Below are 18,257 nucleotides of genomic sequence, written 5' to 3' on the forward strand. Positions count from 1 at the left end.
TTTGTTCCTTAAGGACTTGCTTCCTTCTTATCTACCTCCCTGAGGGGATCTCATAGATAAGTTTCCTGGCTTTTGTCCTCTCTGCTTTTGTGCCTGCTTCATCTTTAGGTTATGGCAGCTGCAGCCTCGTCTCACAGAGATTGGGAGAATAGAGGCAGAGAGATGGGAATGAGGAGTAATGGAAGAGACATGAGATGGGGAAATTGAACAGGGCCCGTTCGACCCCCAGCAAAATGTTTCCATTATGGGGAGCCAGGGCATTTTATGCAGCATTGCCCTAAATTACAGAGGGAGGAGAGAATCATTCCATTGATGACATTTGGGGATGGTGAATAGGGGAGTCAGGAAGTTGTTTTTTAACTTAAGGTCCCACCAAGAACCCTTGAAAAATTTAAAGGTGGGACCTCATGAGGAAGAATTGGTGCATAATTTAAAACAAAGTTTGATTACTGCCCTTGTGTTGGCTTTACCGTCCCTAAACAAGCCCTTCCATCTGTTTGCAACGGTGAGCAGAGGAACAGCTTTAGGAGTCTTAACTCAAAATTGGGGAGGTGACAACCGGGGCCTATTTGTCTAAACTATTAGACCCAGTAATCAGAGGATGACCAGTTTGTGTACAGGCAAGTTGCAGCCACTGCTATTTTGGTGCAGAAAAGCAGAAAGTTAACTTTTGGAGGAGCATTGGTGGTAAGCACCCTCACCAAGTCAGAACAATTCTAACTCAAAGGGCAGGCAGGTGGCTTATGGAAAAAGATGATTTAGTTTCAACTACTGATTCCTGCCTCAATCCAGCCACCTTCCTGTGGAAAGGAGAAACAGAGAACCAAGATCTTGAACATGATTGTTTATATCCAATTGTTAATGGGGAAGCTCAAAATATAGAGGAGGCAGGGTAACTACCAAACACATGGTCTGCTCAAACCTGTGAATTGTATGCTTTAAATCAAGCCTTGCAATTATAAAAATAAAAAAAAAAGAAGAAGGGTACTATTTATACAGACTCAAAGTATGCATTTGGAGTGGTTTGGAAAAATTTGGGATGAACGAGGAATGATCTAACGCTTAGGAAGTATGGCTGTGTTGGAATATATACTGTGGTTGTCCTCTTCTTTATCTTTTCTCAGAAATAAAGGTCTTCTAGCACAAATACCATCCTTAGAATTTGAAGTCCACAATATCCAATAAACCACCACCTTACAGTGAGAGTAGGTTCCTCTTAGAGGATTTAGCAGAGAACCCAGAGAAAGGGAATGTGAAAATACGCTTTCCTAGTTGGAAGGGTTGGAACCTCATCACCCACTCAGAAGAAATGTCAGGAGCCAAAGGCGACAAGAAGTTGCAATAATGCTACAAGAGCTTGACAGTGTCAATAATAAAAGAATAAAAAGAAAAAGGGTGGATTGTGAGAGGTGGTTAAAATATGTTATTATTGACAAAGAAATAGTAGCTTGAGCATGCTAAGAGTGCAGCTGTGTGAGAGAGAAGGAAGTAGTGTTAAGTGTTATGGTTATCAAATAGTGGCAGATGGAGAGGAAGTTGTCTCCTTGTGTGGGACAATGTAAATAAATACTAATTTAACCTGGGGCAGTCTTTATCAGTATAATGCAATTAGCTGAAACCTTGAGCAAATTACCATAGACTTGCAATGGATGAGGTGGGAGGGACCAGGAAGAAATCATATAGCGGCCGGAAAGACTGTAGACCCTGAGTACCTTAGCCAATGGGGAAAAGGGGAGGGACTTGTGATCGGGAATGTATATAATTAGGCCGGAGTGTGTGTGTGGGGGTGGCTTCTTATTTGCAATGAAGCCCACCAGCCTTTGCAAACGCTTCCAATAAAACTTTACTTCTGACTAACCTAGAGAGATTTGTGGTGCTTGTTTCACACACAGAGTAACCTGAGGTTATCAGGGAAATTGGTCCTTATTTATATGGGTGATTGGTAGATAAGTAGCAAATCTCTCCAAAGTTGAGAATACAATAATACATGGAATGTGAATAAAGTATTTACAGGATTAGAAACTTGCAGATGTTTCATAACCCAACTAAGTAACATCATCAGTGCAAGTGAGTGTGGGGTTTGCTCCCTGTTTATACAGTAGCTTCCCTTGCCAGTGTTGGTGGAGGTGTGGTTTCTCCTTGGTAGTTCCTTGATCGATTGTTTTCTGCTTGATTGTTGGTCTAGTGTTAATCCCTGCTTATCTTTTTGTTGTCTCTTTTGAATGGTGTGTCTATTACAACCACAGGGCATCCCCATAGCACACAAACCAACCAAAGCCCTCCAAAACATCTTAAGTAAACAAAAGACCCAGTAGCCCAGGAAGAAAAAATAGGAGTTAACTAGAACATATAGTACAACATACAGTAACAGCCACTATGTAGGACAGACAGGCAGAAGACTAGCAGAGCACATCCATGAACACCAACTAGCAGAAGACATGATGAAAACTCCTTAATCGCACAACACATGGACAGACTCACCCACAGTTTCAACTAGGAAACTGTCAGCATCCTAGACCAAGCTAAATCCAAAAACACTAGGGAATTCCTGGAAGCTTGGCATTTAGACAAAACAGCCATCAACAGACACATAGAAATAAACCATATTTACACACCATTCAAAAGAGAGAACAAAAAGCTAAGAAGGAAACAAAAAAGACCAGAACACATCCCCTCCAGGAGCCAGTGCCCAGATAAGCAGGGATTAACAACAGACAATCAAGCAGAAAACAATATCTATATATACAGCCATATACATTCAAATAAATAAACTTCATCTGGTCTTTTTGGGGGGGGGGTGTGCTTTCAAAGTCAGTATTGACTCCTGGCAACTGCCTGGACTAGTCCCTGCAATTTTCTTGGCAACCTTTTCAGGAGTTTATCACTGCCTTTTTCCCAGGGCTGAGAGGGAGTGACTGGTCACCCCGCTGGCTTCGTACCTAAGGCAGGAATAGAATTCACAATCTCCCAGGTTTTAGCCTGGTGCCTTAACCACTACATCAAACTGGCTCTCTCATTTGATCTATACATACACTGAATATGGATATTTAATTATTTCTATTTCTGTATAAGATTACAAGTACTTTTGTTTGTTTATTTTTTGGTTTGTTTTATATTTGAAGTTTTGTGTTCTCATGCATATCCTTTGAAAACCAACATATTTCTCTTTCTTATTAGTCAGTGATTTTCCCTTGATGACAGCACTAGTCATAGATCTTATCAATGGAATAAATCTTTTCTAAACAGTACTGGACAAGCCTCATAAACTGCTGTTAGCTGGTTTTATTTGGAAGGGGTGAGACTTTGCAAGATAAAAATCTATTCTTCAGCAAACCTCTCATCAACAGGTTGGAGTTACCATGCTCAAGGGAAGTGACAGAGTAGCAGTTACATAGAGTAGGTTTTTTTGGAAACAAGTTGGTCCACTAATTCTGAATAGCATTAATAAGGGGTTCTTTTTTCTCCTCCACTTTTTTGGGAATACTGTAGTTAAGATTAGTGGGAAGGGGACTGGCCACATCATCTTCAAATTTTCACTGGTCATCCTTTCAGTTTTTTCCTCTCGTATGCAAAGTTGCTTCCTATACCAGTTACCAGATTTTTTTGCTTCCTATCCCCAGAAACTCAGCAGCTACTAAATACTCCTAGCAGCTGCAGCCCCATCCTCCAACCCCTGATTGTAGAGAATACATTCTTTCCAAATACCTCCCATCCTAGTCAATAAATTGTAATCATTGTAACTGTAATCATTTTGAAAGAGAAATAGGAAAATTTATTACTGCTTTTTTTCTCACTCCTCACATAAGCAGGCTGTTACAAATTCTCCTTGCCAGGGTTTTAAATTAAGTGCCATACAGTATTTAGCACCAAGTAAGCTGAATGCTTTTCAGAGGTTGTAGATTCATATAAAGAGAATTACAGTAACCAATGTAACTGATTCAGGAGTAGTTACAGTTGGCATATTAAACATAATTCTGCAAACACACTTCTTACTCAGTTCCCAAGGGAGAGTTGTTGCTGAGAGGCAACAAGCATTCCCAGACTACTAACCATTTTTTTTAATGTATTTATTTGTTTATTTAAAATATTTGTATGGCTGCTCATCTTAAACAACTCTGGGTGGCTCACAACAGCAGTAAAACCAGTAACTATAAAACATAACCATAAAACAATAAAACAGTAAAATGATAAAAACAAAAACCTTCACTTTAACCATCCCCCTAGGATGCCCTGCAGCTAGCTCCAATTACCCTCATTCCATTCTTTTTATCCTGTCCTGTCCTATCCCTGCACCTTCGTAAAAAGCCAGGGCTTGATGGCCTTCCAAAAGGCTAAAAGGGTGGGGGCCTGCCGAATCTCCTGGGGGAGGGTGTTCCATAAGGTAGGGGCATGCTTCTGAGGTCCCACTAGTGGCAGGATTTTAAGGACGGATGTGCCTACCCTATCCAATCTATCTAGTAGGACAGGCAGATATTCTTAGGGAGAGGCAGCCCTGCAAATAACCAGGTCCTGTGCTATGTAGGGCTTTAAAGGTGATAACCAGCACCTTGAATTGCACCGGGAAGGAAACTAGGAGACAGTGCAGCTCACGCAATAGAGGTATAATGTGAGCGAACCTATGAACACCCAATACTGTGTGCGCCACTGCATTCTGGACTAGTTGTAACTTCCGAGTGGTCTTCAAGGGCAGCCCCATGTAAAGCACATTGCAGTAATCCAAACGGGAAGTGACTAAGGCGTGAGTGACCATGAGTTGTTTTTTCAGGAGAAATACAACTCTATCCAGCATAGACTGTACCCCAGTCTACAAGTCTACTTTTTAATTGGGCAACAGCTTCTCTGTTTTGTCTGGAGTTCAGTGTATTTTCCCACATCTAGTTCAATGTTGAGCTTAAGTTCAAGAATCTGAATTACGTTACAACATTTGTTTTCTGGTAAACATTTCTGGTAAAATGTTGGCAATTGCCTAGAGAAAAAGGTTTCTAAAAGAATCTTATGTGCATTCAGTTCTAATCATAACCATTATTGTTTAGACTGAGCACAACTATTACCAAAATACGAGAGTCTGACAAAGTGCAAAGGACAGTAACCTAGTATGCCCTGTCTCCTCTAGGACATATGCTGTTGGGGGCTATAGAAATACTCCTTTGAGTCAGAGCTCATCTTCTCTGGTCTGGAGATCCTGGCAGATGGGTCAGTGCAATCTTGTGTTTCTGATTTTTTTTATAGCAGGAAAAGATAAACACCATTCTGCATAGAGCATAACTCTGTATACATGCTATTCATATAGTTTTAATAAAGTTATTTATATTGTTTACTTGTAGTTCTATGTTTAATTGGCTATATCAACATACACAACACATCTATTTCCTGAGTTGGAGGTTCTGGTCAAGATGGCTGCTAACAGGCAATTTTAGGAAAATTGCTTAAATTAATTCCAAAACTTGAATGAACGAATGAATGGCTTTAGACCTTTTTTGACAAATGACTGGTGGGCCTAGAACTGTGTGACTATTACTCCTCTTTTTTTCTCCATTGTAAACAATGGGAGACCAGTCGCACAAAAAAGACACTTATCTGAGCTCCCATTGCCTCCTTCCTTAATCTGTTTGTGTCTTCTTCTCCTTCTCCTTCTTTTGATTCACCACAAAAGAAAGCAACCCTTATTCATCTTGGTGCCCTCCAGAGGCATAGGATTACAGTTCATGGTTCAGTTAGGCCAGTGTTTTTCAAACTTGGCAACTTTAAAATGTCTAAACTTTAACTCCCAGAATTCCCCAGCTAGCATGGGCTGGCTAGGGAATTCTCGAAGTTGAAGACCACACATCTTAAAAGTTGCCAAATTTGAAAAACACTGGGTTAGGCTATTTTAGATGTTGAGAAGGGCTCTCTGGAGGTAATGTGCATTTCAAGGCGTGGCAGGGTAAGGGCAAGGATGCTGCTCCTCAGCAGGGCCCCCGGCTTCTGCTCCAGCCTTCTGCTTTGAAATTCCCACTAAGTCTAGCCTATGCCCTTTCGCTTCTTTGGAGGCGCCCACTCCAGCCTTTTCAAAGAAGTCGGTTTTTCTTCCCAGCTCTGGAGCCGCCCATCTCAGTATAATTTTTGGAGTTATCAATGCCCATCATCTAACTAGCATTTTCCCTTTAGCAACTGAAGCAGCGTTTCTCAAGCTTGGTAGCTTTCAGATTTGTGGACTTCAACTCCCAGAATTCCCTAGCCAGCCCAAGCGGCTGGGGAATTCTAAGAAAGTCCACATATCTTAAAGTTGCCAAGTTTGAAAAACGCTGGAAAACGTTTCCTCTGCAAATCTCGTGCTTCCCTTTCCCGCACCTCTGTAGCAGAGGAAACAAGCCAGATCACTCTACAGTGTGCAGTCCTTCCAACATGAAGCCTTCGGTGCTACGCCGAGAGGCCGATAACGGGAAGTGACGTAAAGGCCGAGCGACGGCAGTGACGTTTTCTTTGCCCGCCAGGGAGGGACATTTCCTCCACTTCAGAGAACTCGTGCGCGTCTCTGCAAGGAGTCCGGAGGCTTAGCCATGGCGCCGGGCGGTCAGATGGGGCCTGCTGGCGGGAGCTCCGGCGCGGTTACCCCTGAAGGCCTGCGCGGCTGGATCCGAGGAGCTTACCGCTTTGCCACGGACCGCAACGACTTTCGCAGGTGAGAGAGGTATTGAGGGGCTACGGTCCTCGACCAGAAAACCCTCTGGAAAAAGAGGAGGGAGCGCCCTCCGCTGTTTAGGCCAAGGGCCTCTCGTACCCTGTAAAGTCGTTTTTCTCTATCCACATGCTGCGGCTGGGACTGCTGTAGGTTAAAGCCCAACAATCTGAAAGATACCAGGTTGGAAATAGATCTGCCCTTGATGTATCGTCGTTCTTGAAGATGGCATTTGGAAACTCATGAAGAATCAGACTTTTAGGGGTTACTAGTTATGATGGCTGTATGCTTACTCCATTTTCAGAGGTGATAAGCGCACCATTTGTTCACGAACACAAAGTGTTATTGTATATTCATGTCCCTCTTGGAAGCTTTCCATAAGTGTCTAGTCACTGGAACTACCGCTAGATCTGACAGGCCTTGAGGCAGTTAATCTCTTGTGTTCTTAAGGTATACAGAAGAGCTAAATCAAAACAACAGACACCATCCCTCATCTTATGTATTTTTTTTATAGCAATATTAAAAGACTTGTGGTTAGTATACCTTTCCTCAAAAGGCAGTGGAGAACACACAGATCATTCCTGCAACTTAGAAGATGCTAAGAAAGTTACTTGATAGTGTTGTTAAACTGATTATGTTAGGAATACCTTTTTAGTGTCTTTAGGTAGAAAATTCTGTATTAGGACTCTAATCAGTATCAGCTCTCATTAGCTCTCATTTGTATTTGTTACAGAAACCTCATAGTTAATCTGGGACTCTTTGCAGTGGGTGTCTGGGTAGCCAGAAACTTAACAGACATTGATTTGATGGCACCACAACCTGTTGCATAGCAGAGGTGAGTAGCCAAAATGATAGAAATATACCATAGTGTGTAACTTCTTGTTTCTTCTCATTAAGTAGATTATTCATTTATGCCAAGCCCAATTAACTATTAAACAGATTGCACTTGTTCTATGCAAGCATAATTTCTTAAACATGAATGCAAACTGTTTTGTTAGTATCTTCAGCAAACCACGATGCCAAAATGACAATATTTATCTAGTGACATCATCCCATAAGTGCCACAGTTATATATATTTGTGTCCCAATATCTGATGCAAGTACATAAGTCATGACATGACATCATGCATGTTTTGTGATTTGCACATCCCAATCCTTTAGTGTTCTATAAAACTGTCACATTCATGATCTTTGGTTACATTGAATATCAGCCTTCCATTATAATTTTTTAAAATCTGAGACTAGGAAAAAAAATTGTTTATTATCATGAGTAAGAAAAATACTTTATCAAAAGTGGAAAATCAATATGCCTTTTCTAATATTGACACTAAGTAATTTTTCTTTGGATGGATTTTTCTCCTGCCCTTGAGTTGGGCAGGAAGAAAGTTTTACCAAGCCTCAGGAAAAGGCAGGTGGCATTGCTGCCCTCACAGAAAGTAACATGGGTAGCAACTGGTTCTCCAAAAACAGCTATGTGAAGAGTCCTGCCAACCCTGAATGGGAGGTTCTGTCCTGCTACATACAAAACAACATAGGGGGGAAATTACTTAGCCCTAAGATGCAAAGAGAAGGTAGGGTTTCAAAGCAGCATTCTGCCTCCTAGTCAGAAATCCTCAAAGAGACAAAGTTGCTTCAGCACTTTCCTCTTTCCCTCCTTTCCTCTTGTGCATTTACAGCACAAAGTATGTTATTTCCTTCAGTGAAGGCCTAAGTCAGACACAAATAATTAAATGCTTTTCTCAGCAGAGGGGGCAGCAGACACTCAGTTTGTGTCTGATCATTGTTGGCCTGCAGCTTGCCAAAAGAGGTTGCTCTGATCTCTTTTTACATTTGGAGTGGCTGGTGGGTAGGTAAGGAAGATTCAGCTTTTCCCAGCCTGGTTTCTGGTATAACCAGAGGCAAGGAGACAATTGGAATTCAGCCCTTCCCCTTTTACTAGTTGCTACAAGCTACACTTCCTCCCCCTACCAAAGCTTTTCTTCCTTCCTGTTCTCAAGGCCCCATGTTTAGTATCCAATGCATGGAATTTCCATTCTGGAATTCAAGGGCTCAAACAAGTAGCTGCAGCAAGCTGACAGCTGGCTGCATACTTGCAGAAACATGAATGACAAGCCTCAAAAGTAATTCTTTGCAGAGGCAGGAATCCATATTAGGTCCTACAGAGCCATTTGATTTGTGTCACATAGGAGTATCAACCTTCTGGTAAATGTGAGGTTGGTCTTCTGTGAAATCAATATTTCTTTAAATGAATTAAAAACAAAATCAGGCAATGCCGATGAAGTCCCTCTGGCAGCCATAGCAAAACTAATTGTCAGGTGGGAATTACTCCTACAGCAGGCCAGTTAGAGCCCCCCAAAATCACCACCTTCTGGAAGCTCCTCCATGTGCATGAAAATGTTTGCATAGGAGGTTTTCTTCCCTTTTCCCAGGGAAAATTCTACTTGCAAGCCAGAGCACCTTGGACCAGCTTCAGCCTGCTCCTCCAGTGGGCTGGCAATGAGATGGAGGCTCTGCTCTAAGGGTATATCCTCAGCAAATGGTAAGTGGGGTAACTTTGAGCTGAGGCAAGGAGGCTCTGTAGTTGACTCCTACTACAAAAACCCTTCCACCAGTTCTAGCATTTCTTATGCCTCAGCCATTTTAACATAGAGGGGTGGTTGGATTTATTGTTTTTACAGGTAGTCCTCACTTAACCATTCGTTTAGTGACCGTTCGAAGTTACAACGGTGCTGAACAAAAGGACTTACAACTGTTGCAGCACCCCTGCAGTCACATGATTGCAATCTGGGTGCTTGGCAAACAGCTTGCACTTACAAGAGTTGCAGCATCCTGGGATCATGTGATCACCATTTGCGACCTTCCCAGCTGGCTTCTGGCAAGCAAAATCAATGGGGAACCACATGATTTGCTTAACGGGCAGAGTGATTCGCTTAATGACTGCTGCAAAAAAAGGTTGTAAAATTGGACGTGACTCACTTAACAAATTTTCCAGTCCCTTGAGGTTGTTAAGCAAGGACCACCTGTATTTGAAACTGCAGAGGAAAAAATACTACCAAAGCCTACAGTTCATGAACAAATAGAACCATTAAGCCTGTTTAGGCTTTTGTGGCAAAGTTTGTTCACATACTGGAATATATAAATCTGCATACCTAAGCAGGCATTTTAGTATAGGTTTCTAATTCTACTTGAATTTGTCTGAAAAAAATACATTAAAGAGAGAGATTTGGTATAAAAGAATATTTGGTGGTACTTGGAAGACTATTAACTGTTAAACTGATCACAATGATCCTTGTATCCCTAAAACTGCAACCTTGCTGACAGCATACAGCAAACATTGTGATGTCTTTCTTGATAAGTGGATTTGAAAGTTTAATCTGTGAGATGTTAATTCCGTGGCCTTCCTGAAAATATTAAAGTATACAATCTTTCTTAAAATCTTCATTCTTATCACTAAGCAGTTGTGGCATCTCTATGATTAGCTATATAATTTTAAAGTCTGAGTTTTTAGGATTTCTTTTACATTCTCCCAGCATAAGAATTTGAGAATGAGAGTTGTGTCATATAGACTTCTACCAGTTACAGATTATATGTATTTGTGAGAAGACTGTATGTTGCTTTTTTTATTTAGCTGAGCAGTGCCATCACCCTCTAATTTTTTTTACCATTGCAATTTTTTTACAGATTTTACAAATCTGAACTTCCCTCCCCTGTATGAGAGAAAAAGCAAGAAGAATTGGAGAAAACAGAGGCAATATTTTACCTGTACATCATTCTTCATTACGCTCAATTCATTCTTTGGCGGCATTAGGTTTTATACTCAATAGTAATAGACCACCATTTCTGTTTTTGCTAAAAGGTTTTTGATATGTACATTATTTTACAGAATTTAACTGTTAGAGTCTGACCTGAAATGTGAAATAAAGACATGCCAGTGCACTGGACTTTTTTCTTTTTAATAGGAAATTTCAGCTTACAAAAACAAGGTAAAAAGAGTAGAGATTTACAAAATCATAAAAACATGATTCATATTTCACTTTTAAAGAAGTAACAAGTCCCAGTCCTGTGTTTAAGTAGGACTATTAACTATTGAACGGAAAAATACATTTTAAAAAGGCCTAGGTGAGGGTTAATAATGGCAACTTTCAGCCGGCATAACAGTTGTGTGGTGCTTTGAGTTGATTGTATGTTAAACATGGAAAAAGAATTGTGTTGCATAGCATTTTGATTCCTTGACTTGCTCTATGTGCCTTTCAAGTTAACTGGAAACTATTTATGAAAGATGTACATTTTTTTTAAGTTGAGATGTTTTGCCTCTTTTGGAAGGTTACCACTGCCATTGCAAGGCATCTTTTAACACATTAGTTAGCAAAATAGAATGATTCTTCATCAGAGAACCATTTCCTTTTTCAAAATGTGGATAAAAGATAGCTTAATCCAAAAGAAACACAAACCAATGAATGTATCAGTTGCCGTCAAGAAGGAAATTAGAGGACAAATTCTATGAGGATGGAGTCTTATCTGCCAAAATTTGGGGAGGTATGTTAATGGACAGAAAGGATGTAATGCTGTCAGAGCTTAATTTAGTTTGTTCATAATGGCTGGAAAATGCCCATTTCCACCTTTGTGTCACTAAAGGTTCTTGCATTAAAAAAGAACTTTAAATCCATCTCAACATATCAGTTTAGAAGTAGTTCAAAAATAATTATCTAGTGCATTGGTGGATTGTTGGATATTGACAGGTCTGTCCTCTTTTGTCCACTTCCATTCTACAAAATCTTGCAGTAGAGGCAATATCATATACAGCAAGTGTAAGTCAACTTCAATAATTATACAAGTAGTAGTCAAAAGTGAAGCTGTAAATTACTACTCATAATCAAACTGTTCTCAAAGACAAACCTTTAACACTTTTTACTACTCTTAAATTAAAATTAGAATAATTTAGCAATAAGAAGAAAGTGACTTCGGAGAATTCTTGCATTTAGAAAATACCTTCTTTAAAATCAACCTTTCACTGTGAAATAGGGTTGTTTTGGTGGCAAAATGTATTATTTCTCAGAGAAGACCTATTGAATTTTGTACACTGAAAAGCCAAAATCTAATCCAAGCTCTTTCAGCATATTTTAGGTAAAATAGCAATTTTCTATACAGTTTTGAAAAGCAAGCAGAAACAAAGCCTACTTAATTTTTAGGCTAATTAGACTAAAATCCTAAATCTTACATTTTATGGAAATAGGTTCTCTTCGAACTGATTGGAGTGGGAATAGAATTAAGCTTCTTTGCTGGCAGAATACTATCTGGTGGTGGAGTAACACCATCAACTTTAAACCCAGACTGCCTCAGCTACCACTTCACTTGGTATTAGGTAAATTGTGAGTCTCTTTCCCAATTGTTAATGATGTATTCTGCAGTACTGATACATCAGGATTTCCTAAGTAGTGGTAAACATTTTACTAAGGTCACTATACATCTTATAAATATTTTGTGTGCTGGATTCCTAAGTAACAAAATTGATTTTGCCTTAAATGTAGGATTGTAGCAGTATTAGGAACAAGTTTATGTTTGTGTTCAGTTCCAATCATTTCAATGTATGCTGCACTGGATTTTTAAGGAATCTTACAAGACACTCTGTGTTAGGACTGCTACATAGCATTCATGATAGGAGAATTTTATCATTAAATATATAGATGTAATAACCAGGTCTTTCACCTTATTGCATGTGGGAAGACTACAGGCTGAATGTGTAAGAGAGGCCATTCTAATTTCACTAAGGAATAGTGGCAACTGTGATGTGAATTTTTGGATTCTTCAACTGATAGCATATGCCTAATCCAAGCCTTTCTGTTCAAAAGAGAATGGGTTTTGTTCCTCCAAGTAAAGTCCCATGAAATATTTTAACACTGTTAAATATTTCCCTGTTTATAGTCTCATTTAAAGTGAATTTGAAGAGCACAGTTCAGCCTGCATCTTGGTAGCATTGTCGCATGTTCTGCACTACAAATAATCAGCCGGACCCTATTGAGAAGTATTACAACTCAAAATAGGCATATTACAGCTATGGAATAGTAACCATGAATAATCTTATTCAAGGGGCTGTATTTAAGAACATATTTCCAGTTATTAGACTACTAGATGTTATGTCTAATTTCATGAAATAGTATTCAGTAGATGGTTGATTTTATTATTTTTATACTCATGTGCATGATACATACTATTAAAGTATTATCTGCATGAAGATATGTTGAGTCACTGTCATCTTTAACTAGAAGTAAGAGAAGGAATATCATAGCAAAAGAGAACCTTTATCTTGCAAGGCACCAGTCAGTAGTTTAAGAGCCTTTTCCAAATTGCTTTGTGAATAAGTTGCTCTAGGGATTCTTATCATTTGTGTTTTAATTATGAATTACTTGCTTAAAGAGGAATAATCCTACCTCAAAAAAAAAAAAAAATTACAAGGATTTAACACAAAACCCAAAATGATCTACTTTTGAGCAAATCATTTGCATCATTAGAAATACAGTATTTAGACATATACAATAAAATACATCAAGTTGCTGGTAGGAAACATTTTCCTATTCACATATAGATATGAAATGTAAAAAACAGACAAAAAAACAACCCAAACCTGCTACCAAAGTATTGTAAAGACGCAGATTTGGGAGTGAAGAAACTAAAAACTTGTGTCCCATGCAAAATGTAGTTAGGTACAAGGCACCATTTTAAACTTTAAAAAATTGTTCATAAAGTTTTATCAGGAGGCAAAATTAATCCTATACCCAACTTTCACCCGATTCATAAACATAATATTCAGTCAGCAATACTGTTGGATGTGTCTGCAATTTGTGCTGGGGATAATTGTTACTTTAAAATTCACTTGTTCACTTTCTTTCCTTAAGCATAACATTCACAAAACATAATGGAATTTTACAATCAGAGATTGTATCTATAAAAAGACATGCTTTTTTCTTAGCATCTCCTTATGAATCCATACAACACATTTATTTGTGCATTTTAATTTCTGTGTGTATAAACTTTCCCTGAAGTGAATGAAAACAGCTCATTCAAAAGCAACAGCAATAAAAAAAGAGCATCTCTGTAGTCAACTTTACCATACAACAAAGAAATATGCTGGGATATTGTCCTAATTTATTTGCTTGATAAAGTTGATAACATTTTCCATTGTTATCTAATAGAAAAAGAATGTCATTATTTTCTTTTTTTCCTTCTCCCTACACATTTAGTTTTGATTAGGAGCTGTTTATTCTTCTGCAAATTTTAGAGATACAGATGTATCAAATTAATAAAATCTGATTTATATTAATACTCCTTTTTAAAAAAACGATGTTCTGAATTGCTTCACTCAATTTTATATTTCATCACTAGTTTTGGCAGTAGGCACAGAATTAGCTTTGTTCCGTTGTATTCAATGATTTTTAACTGTAGCCAGCTTACTCCTGTGGGTAAATTTAAAGGCTGTTTCCCAAAGACGCTTATGCAGAAGTAAGTTACTCAGGTTAATGGGCTTGCTTCCTAGTCAGCATAGTTAGGATCATGTAACTCTTAAGGTGACTAAACTGCTACCATGGTTTAGCAGGTATGTATGTGCTTTTAGTCATATCTTTGCTGGTATGCAGTGACTTGTGTGAATGAATCACTGTTCTATGATAAATATTTTCAAATCAGGGCTGGCTGATCCTGTCAGCCCTGCAGTTAATACATATGCAAACAAAGGAGTTGGATGTGGCTAGAAAATTAATAAGGGAAGACGTATTATTTGTTATTCTGTTAGGCTTCCATTATAATGGCAATAGATAGAATTATCGAGAAAAGTCAATTATTACATTTCTGCCAACCAGGACACTTTAAAACAGTGTACACAGAATAGCAAGAACACTGCTTGTAGCAGATAGATATAAAAGAAACAGCATAAAAATGCTATACACTATCGCTTCCAAATAAAAGCTAATATTACAGAAACCTCACAGTGTTGGGAACAGCAAGCTCAATTCAAAAGTAAGTTACTTCCATCTCTCAAGATAACTTTTAATTGCACATTTTTTTTACATCCCATGGCACTGTTATTCACATGAGAGGCTATGACTTTTCAAATCTTGGGAAATGTGAAGCATTCATGACTATTAATACACCCACATCTGAGTGCCCTGTTATCTTCCGCCCCACGTGTCTCCTGTAACTCTCAGATGTTCCTACTTATTCAAATATGGACGCAGTAATCAAAAGGTGAGTATTAACGAAAGTGTGCCAGTTATTAATCAATTTCTCTAGTTGTGCTTTTTTTTTCTTTTTTAGAGGTGGGTAACCTCTGAGGTTTCTGCAGTTCTGAATACCTCATGATACATTCCATATCAGCCATTGTCACAAGGACAAGAAAGAAGGCAGATGGGCACACAGGAGAGCTCAACAACTCAAATTACAGAATCCAAAAACTAGAGCCATTGAGAACTCTCAAGATTGCCTAGCTGCCAGGCAGCATTTTCCTTTCTTTATGGGAGTCGAAACAGCTGGAATGTTACATGCTAGATGCTCCTGGTGATGTTCTGAATTCTTGGGGTGGGGTAGAGTTGGGGGAGCAAGATGTTTTATGGCACTGAATGAGAAAGTAAGAAAACAAATATGGGGAGAAAATGGAATGGATAAGTGTTTGTGCAAATGGGAGTGCTTGAAAGATCTTAATTTATAAAAATGGCTGCCTTTCATTTTTGTTTTGAGATTCGTGAATAGAGGAACAATCTGAATGATAATTTGGAAGCAAAATAAGTGAAGTGGCCACTAGTCTGGACATCAGCCCTGACTATCTTTCCCGGAAATAGTCTTTCAAAGCCTTTCACACTGTAAAAATCAACAACAGGGATCTAGTTAATTTATCATTAAGAATGCTTCTGCTAAAAAAAAAAAAATTCTGGAATGGCAATTATGTTGTTTTATGAGTCACATCTGGGCTCCCATTTGACTGGAGACCACAATCTAACAGAATCAGAAAGTGAATCATAGAGTCAGGACTAACACTGCATGCAAGAATCCCACGCACTTCCAATTTAGTGCCATAACAGGATGAGAAGAGGCAAGTCTGTAGGCTTTTCTTTCATTATTTTGTGATTCAGTTTCATCAGGAACTCACTGATGGACTTAGAAATACAGGTTCAGAGTTGCCACAGGAAAGCACATGAAAACACTGCATATGCCAGAACCGTGTCCATTTTTGTTTTTAAAACCTCCAGCTTGTCACTACCATGCTTGAATTGGGCTTGCTGCAGATCTCTGTAAATGGCATTTCCCCCTACTCTGCTGAAAGCCAAATCCTATACACAGCAATTTATATTGGTTGGCTAGCCACAACACACATCAGCTATTAATGGCCTTGTGAAAAAGCTTGCATTTTTCAAGGCTATGTACAAACCAGCAAAAGAATCCATTTCATATACCTTAAGTGAATAATATGGGATTTGTATGCTGTTCATCAGTATTTCTTAACTGAAAGGCAGCAAGTTGCATAGCCGCAACTGAGGTCTGTGTTTTCCAGGTACACCCTTCACAAAGAACTGAAACAGTGGTAATTGTGAAAGGTTAACAATTAAAAGTAACCATGATAAATAGCATGTTAGTGATACAGTATTTAAAGTCCAGATGAAGCAGTCGTGTGCCTTTCCCTTAGACATATATCAAGAGTTTTGATGCTAGATTTCTGGAGCTGTGTGTGTATTATATCTCTGAGACAGCAAGAACAACAACTGAGGGAAAAAGTCTTTTCTCAATAAGACTCAAAAAAAAGAAAAAAACCCACAAAACCATCTTTTTAAGACTCCCAAAAACACAACAAAGGGGAAACTGAATGGAAAAATGGTCATGAAAAGGAGGATATTACTAGGGGGAAGTGATCCTGTCTCTCTGTGTGATGGCTACTATATTCCTGACCATTTTTTTCTTGTACATGAGAAAGCATTACGGATTTAGGATAAGAGTTGATTTTTTAAAATCTGCTTCTGTTGAACCATGTGTCCTTTAATACTTGTAACCTAAACTTCACCGTTAACCTGAATGGATTCACATGACCTATTCATGCAGTGATCATCATATGATAACCAGTACATGATGAAAACCTTGAAAGTAATGTATCCCATATTAACTATTATAATTACACAGGAAAAGTTAGGTTGCAAATTCAGTTTAAGTAACTGTCTTGTTAGCAACTGTTAATAATAATGTTAGATGGGAAAGGAAAACAGTTCCTGTAATTTTTAGCACAGATTCAAATTGAAATATGTAACAAATTACTCAGATGTGTATACAATTTCCACTTTTGTTCATTCCAACAGACTGGAGTAATTGTAGGGTACAAAAATTTGTTTTGTTACACAAAAGGATATAAACAAGGACCAATGTATTTTCCCAGTGTAGAAAATCACTGCAAGAGTTTTAGTACAGTACAATTCTACCTAAATTACGTTGGATGGAAAGAATGATGTATGATAATTGGCAAGTTATTTACACCAAGAGGTGCAACAACAGTTCACCACATCAACAGAACAGAGATAGAATTCTACTGTACCTGTTCATTTATTTTCTTAAGTAATGTATATATTTATGGTCAGTTTGATGGCTTTGTATCCTGGCTGTACACAGAAGTTTTGGATGTGCCTACTTTTTCATGCCACATAGCTATTCCTCTTTGAAAGAAGATAAATGGTTCTAGACATTGGAGGTTGTTACTCTTTGTTTGGAGGAGGAAGGGTTTACAAATGCATCTGCCCTTAAAAAAAATAGATGTTCTGCTACAATCTCATAGAACAGAGTTGCACATAATAGGAGGACAACTTTTCCAGACTGTGGATCCAAAATTCCTGCAGCAGTATTTGTTCCTGCCTAGCTGAGTTAACTCCAAAGGCTTTTGAAAAAGAATCAGTTGATTGAGATAGTAATGTTTCCTTTCAGGGGAGTGTCAGTCTTCTAACATTGTGTTTGGACAGCACCTGAGCTTGAAGTTGTGTTTCTGAGATACTTGCTCTGCCCTGTATAGTTCTTTGTGTATAAAAAAGAATGTACGCTTGGGTTTTGCATACCTCCTCCACGCTACATACATTCAGTTTGGAGTCATTGCAGTGGACCCAAAACCCTAAAAAGGAGAGAAAACAGAGAATATTAATGGCAAGACTATGGTCCAACAAATTCTTTTTAAATGGTCCTTGGAGGAAAGACATCCAAAGAATAATGCAATCAGTTCCATATGCCCAAGGGAAGGTTGAGATTCTCACTGAGCCTTAAGAAGGCTCTCTTGATCTTTCTGTTCTTCTGTTTCATTGATACTTCTGAGTGATGGGGAAAAAAATTATAGTTCTTTGTACAGAAGGCTGGAAAAATGTAATACAAACATTTTATAAAGAAATGCAATAACTAATGGTTTGGGGAGGAAGCAATTATATTCTTCATTCATAGCAGATTTCTCAACAAGTTTGTTTTTCAGCTTGAGCAGTAGAAATGTCAGTTCTCTCTAACTCTCTGTCTCACACATATACAAACACAACAAGCAAAAAATGCAAGCCTGAGAAAGAGAGAAAGTAACCTCTTTGTAAAAAGCAAGGAATAA

At 38.6% G+C, this 18,257-nt stretch overlaps 2 protein-coding genes across 4 annotated transcripts in view; one reads left to right on the plus strand and one right to left on the minus strand.

Annotated features, from left to right (window-relative positions):
- Window positions 1-6,452: 6,452 nt before the first annotated feature.
- On the plus strand, window positions 6,453-10,594 carry TOMM6 (translocase of outer mitochondrial membrane 6). 2 transcript variants are annotated; one of them, XR_001560067.3, is made up of 4 exons: window positions 6,453-6,661; window positions 7,392-7,493; window positions 9,088-9,197; window positions 10,340-10,594. XR_001560067.3 is itself a non-coding variant. In XM_007436411.3 (3 exons), exons 1-2 carry the CDS (start codon window positions 6,540-6,542, stop codon window positions 7,486-7,488), a joined length of 219 nt encoding a protein of 72 aa, XP_007436473.1. In that variant the 5' UTR covers window positions 6,458-6,539; the 3' UTR covers window positions 7,489-7,493; window positions 10,340-10,594. The 2 variants fall into 2 exon arrangements, 1 of the variants encoding a protein (XP_007436473.1); XM_007436411.3 differs by lacking the exon at window positions 9,088-9,197 and having other exon boundaries at window positions 6,458-6,661.
- A 2-nt stretch (window positions 10,595-10,596) lies between these two features.
- USP49 (ubiquitin specific peptidase 49) overlaps window positions 10,597-18,257 on the minus strand; it is a 64,834-nt gene continuing 57,173 nt past the window's right edge. The window contains exon 7 of one of the 2 annotated variants that reach the window (XM_088153342.1): window positions 10,597-17,786. In XM_088153342.1, the coding sequence (XP_088009468.1) occupies window positions 17,602-17,786 (185 nt within the window). In that variant the 3' untranslated portion in view covers window positions 10,597-17,601. The remainder of the gene's footprint in view (window positions 17,787-18,257) is intronic. The other variant, XM_088153343.1, reaches the window with a different exon arrangement.

The sequence above is a fragment of the Python bivittatus genome, unplaced genomic scaffold, assembly GCF_059951505.1.
Source record: "Python bivittatus isolate LINGU-HERP-01145 unplaced genomic scaffold, Pbiv_v1 ctg000700_np1212, whole genome shotgun sequence".
NCBI lineage: Eukaryota > Metazoa > Chordata > Lepidosauria > Squamata > Pythonidae > Python > Python bivittatus.

Bases quoted from the DNA above. Each gene is read 5' to 3' on its own strand.
- TOMM6 (XM_007436411.3), top strand. From the start codon at position 6,540: ATGGCGCCGGGCGGTCAGATGGGGCCTGCTGGCGGGAGCTCCGGCGCG. The intron at 6,662-7,391 runs GTGAGAGAGGTA...TATTTGTTACAG, and splicing joins GACCGCAACGACTTTCGCAG to AAACCTCATAGTTAATCTGG.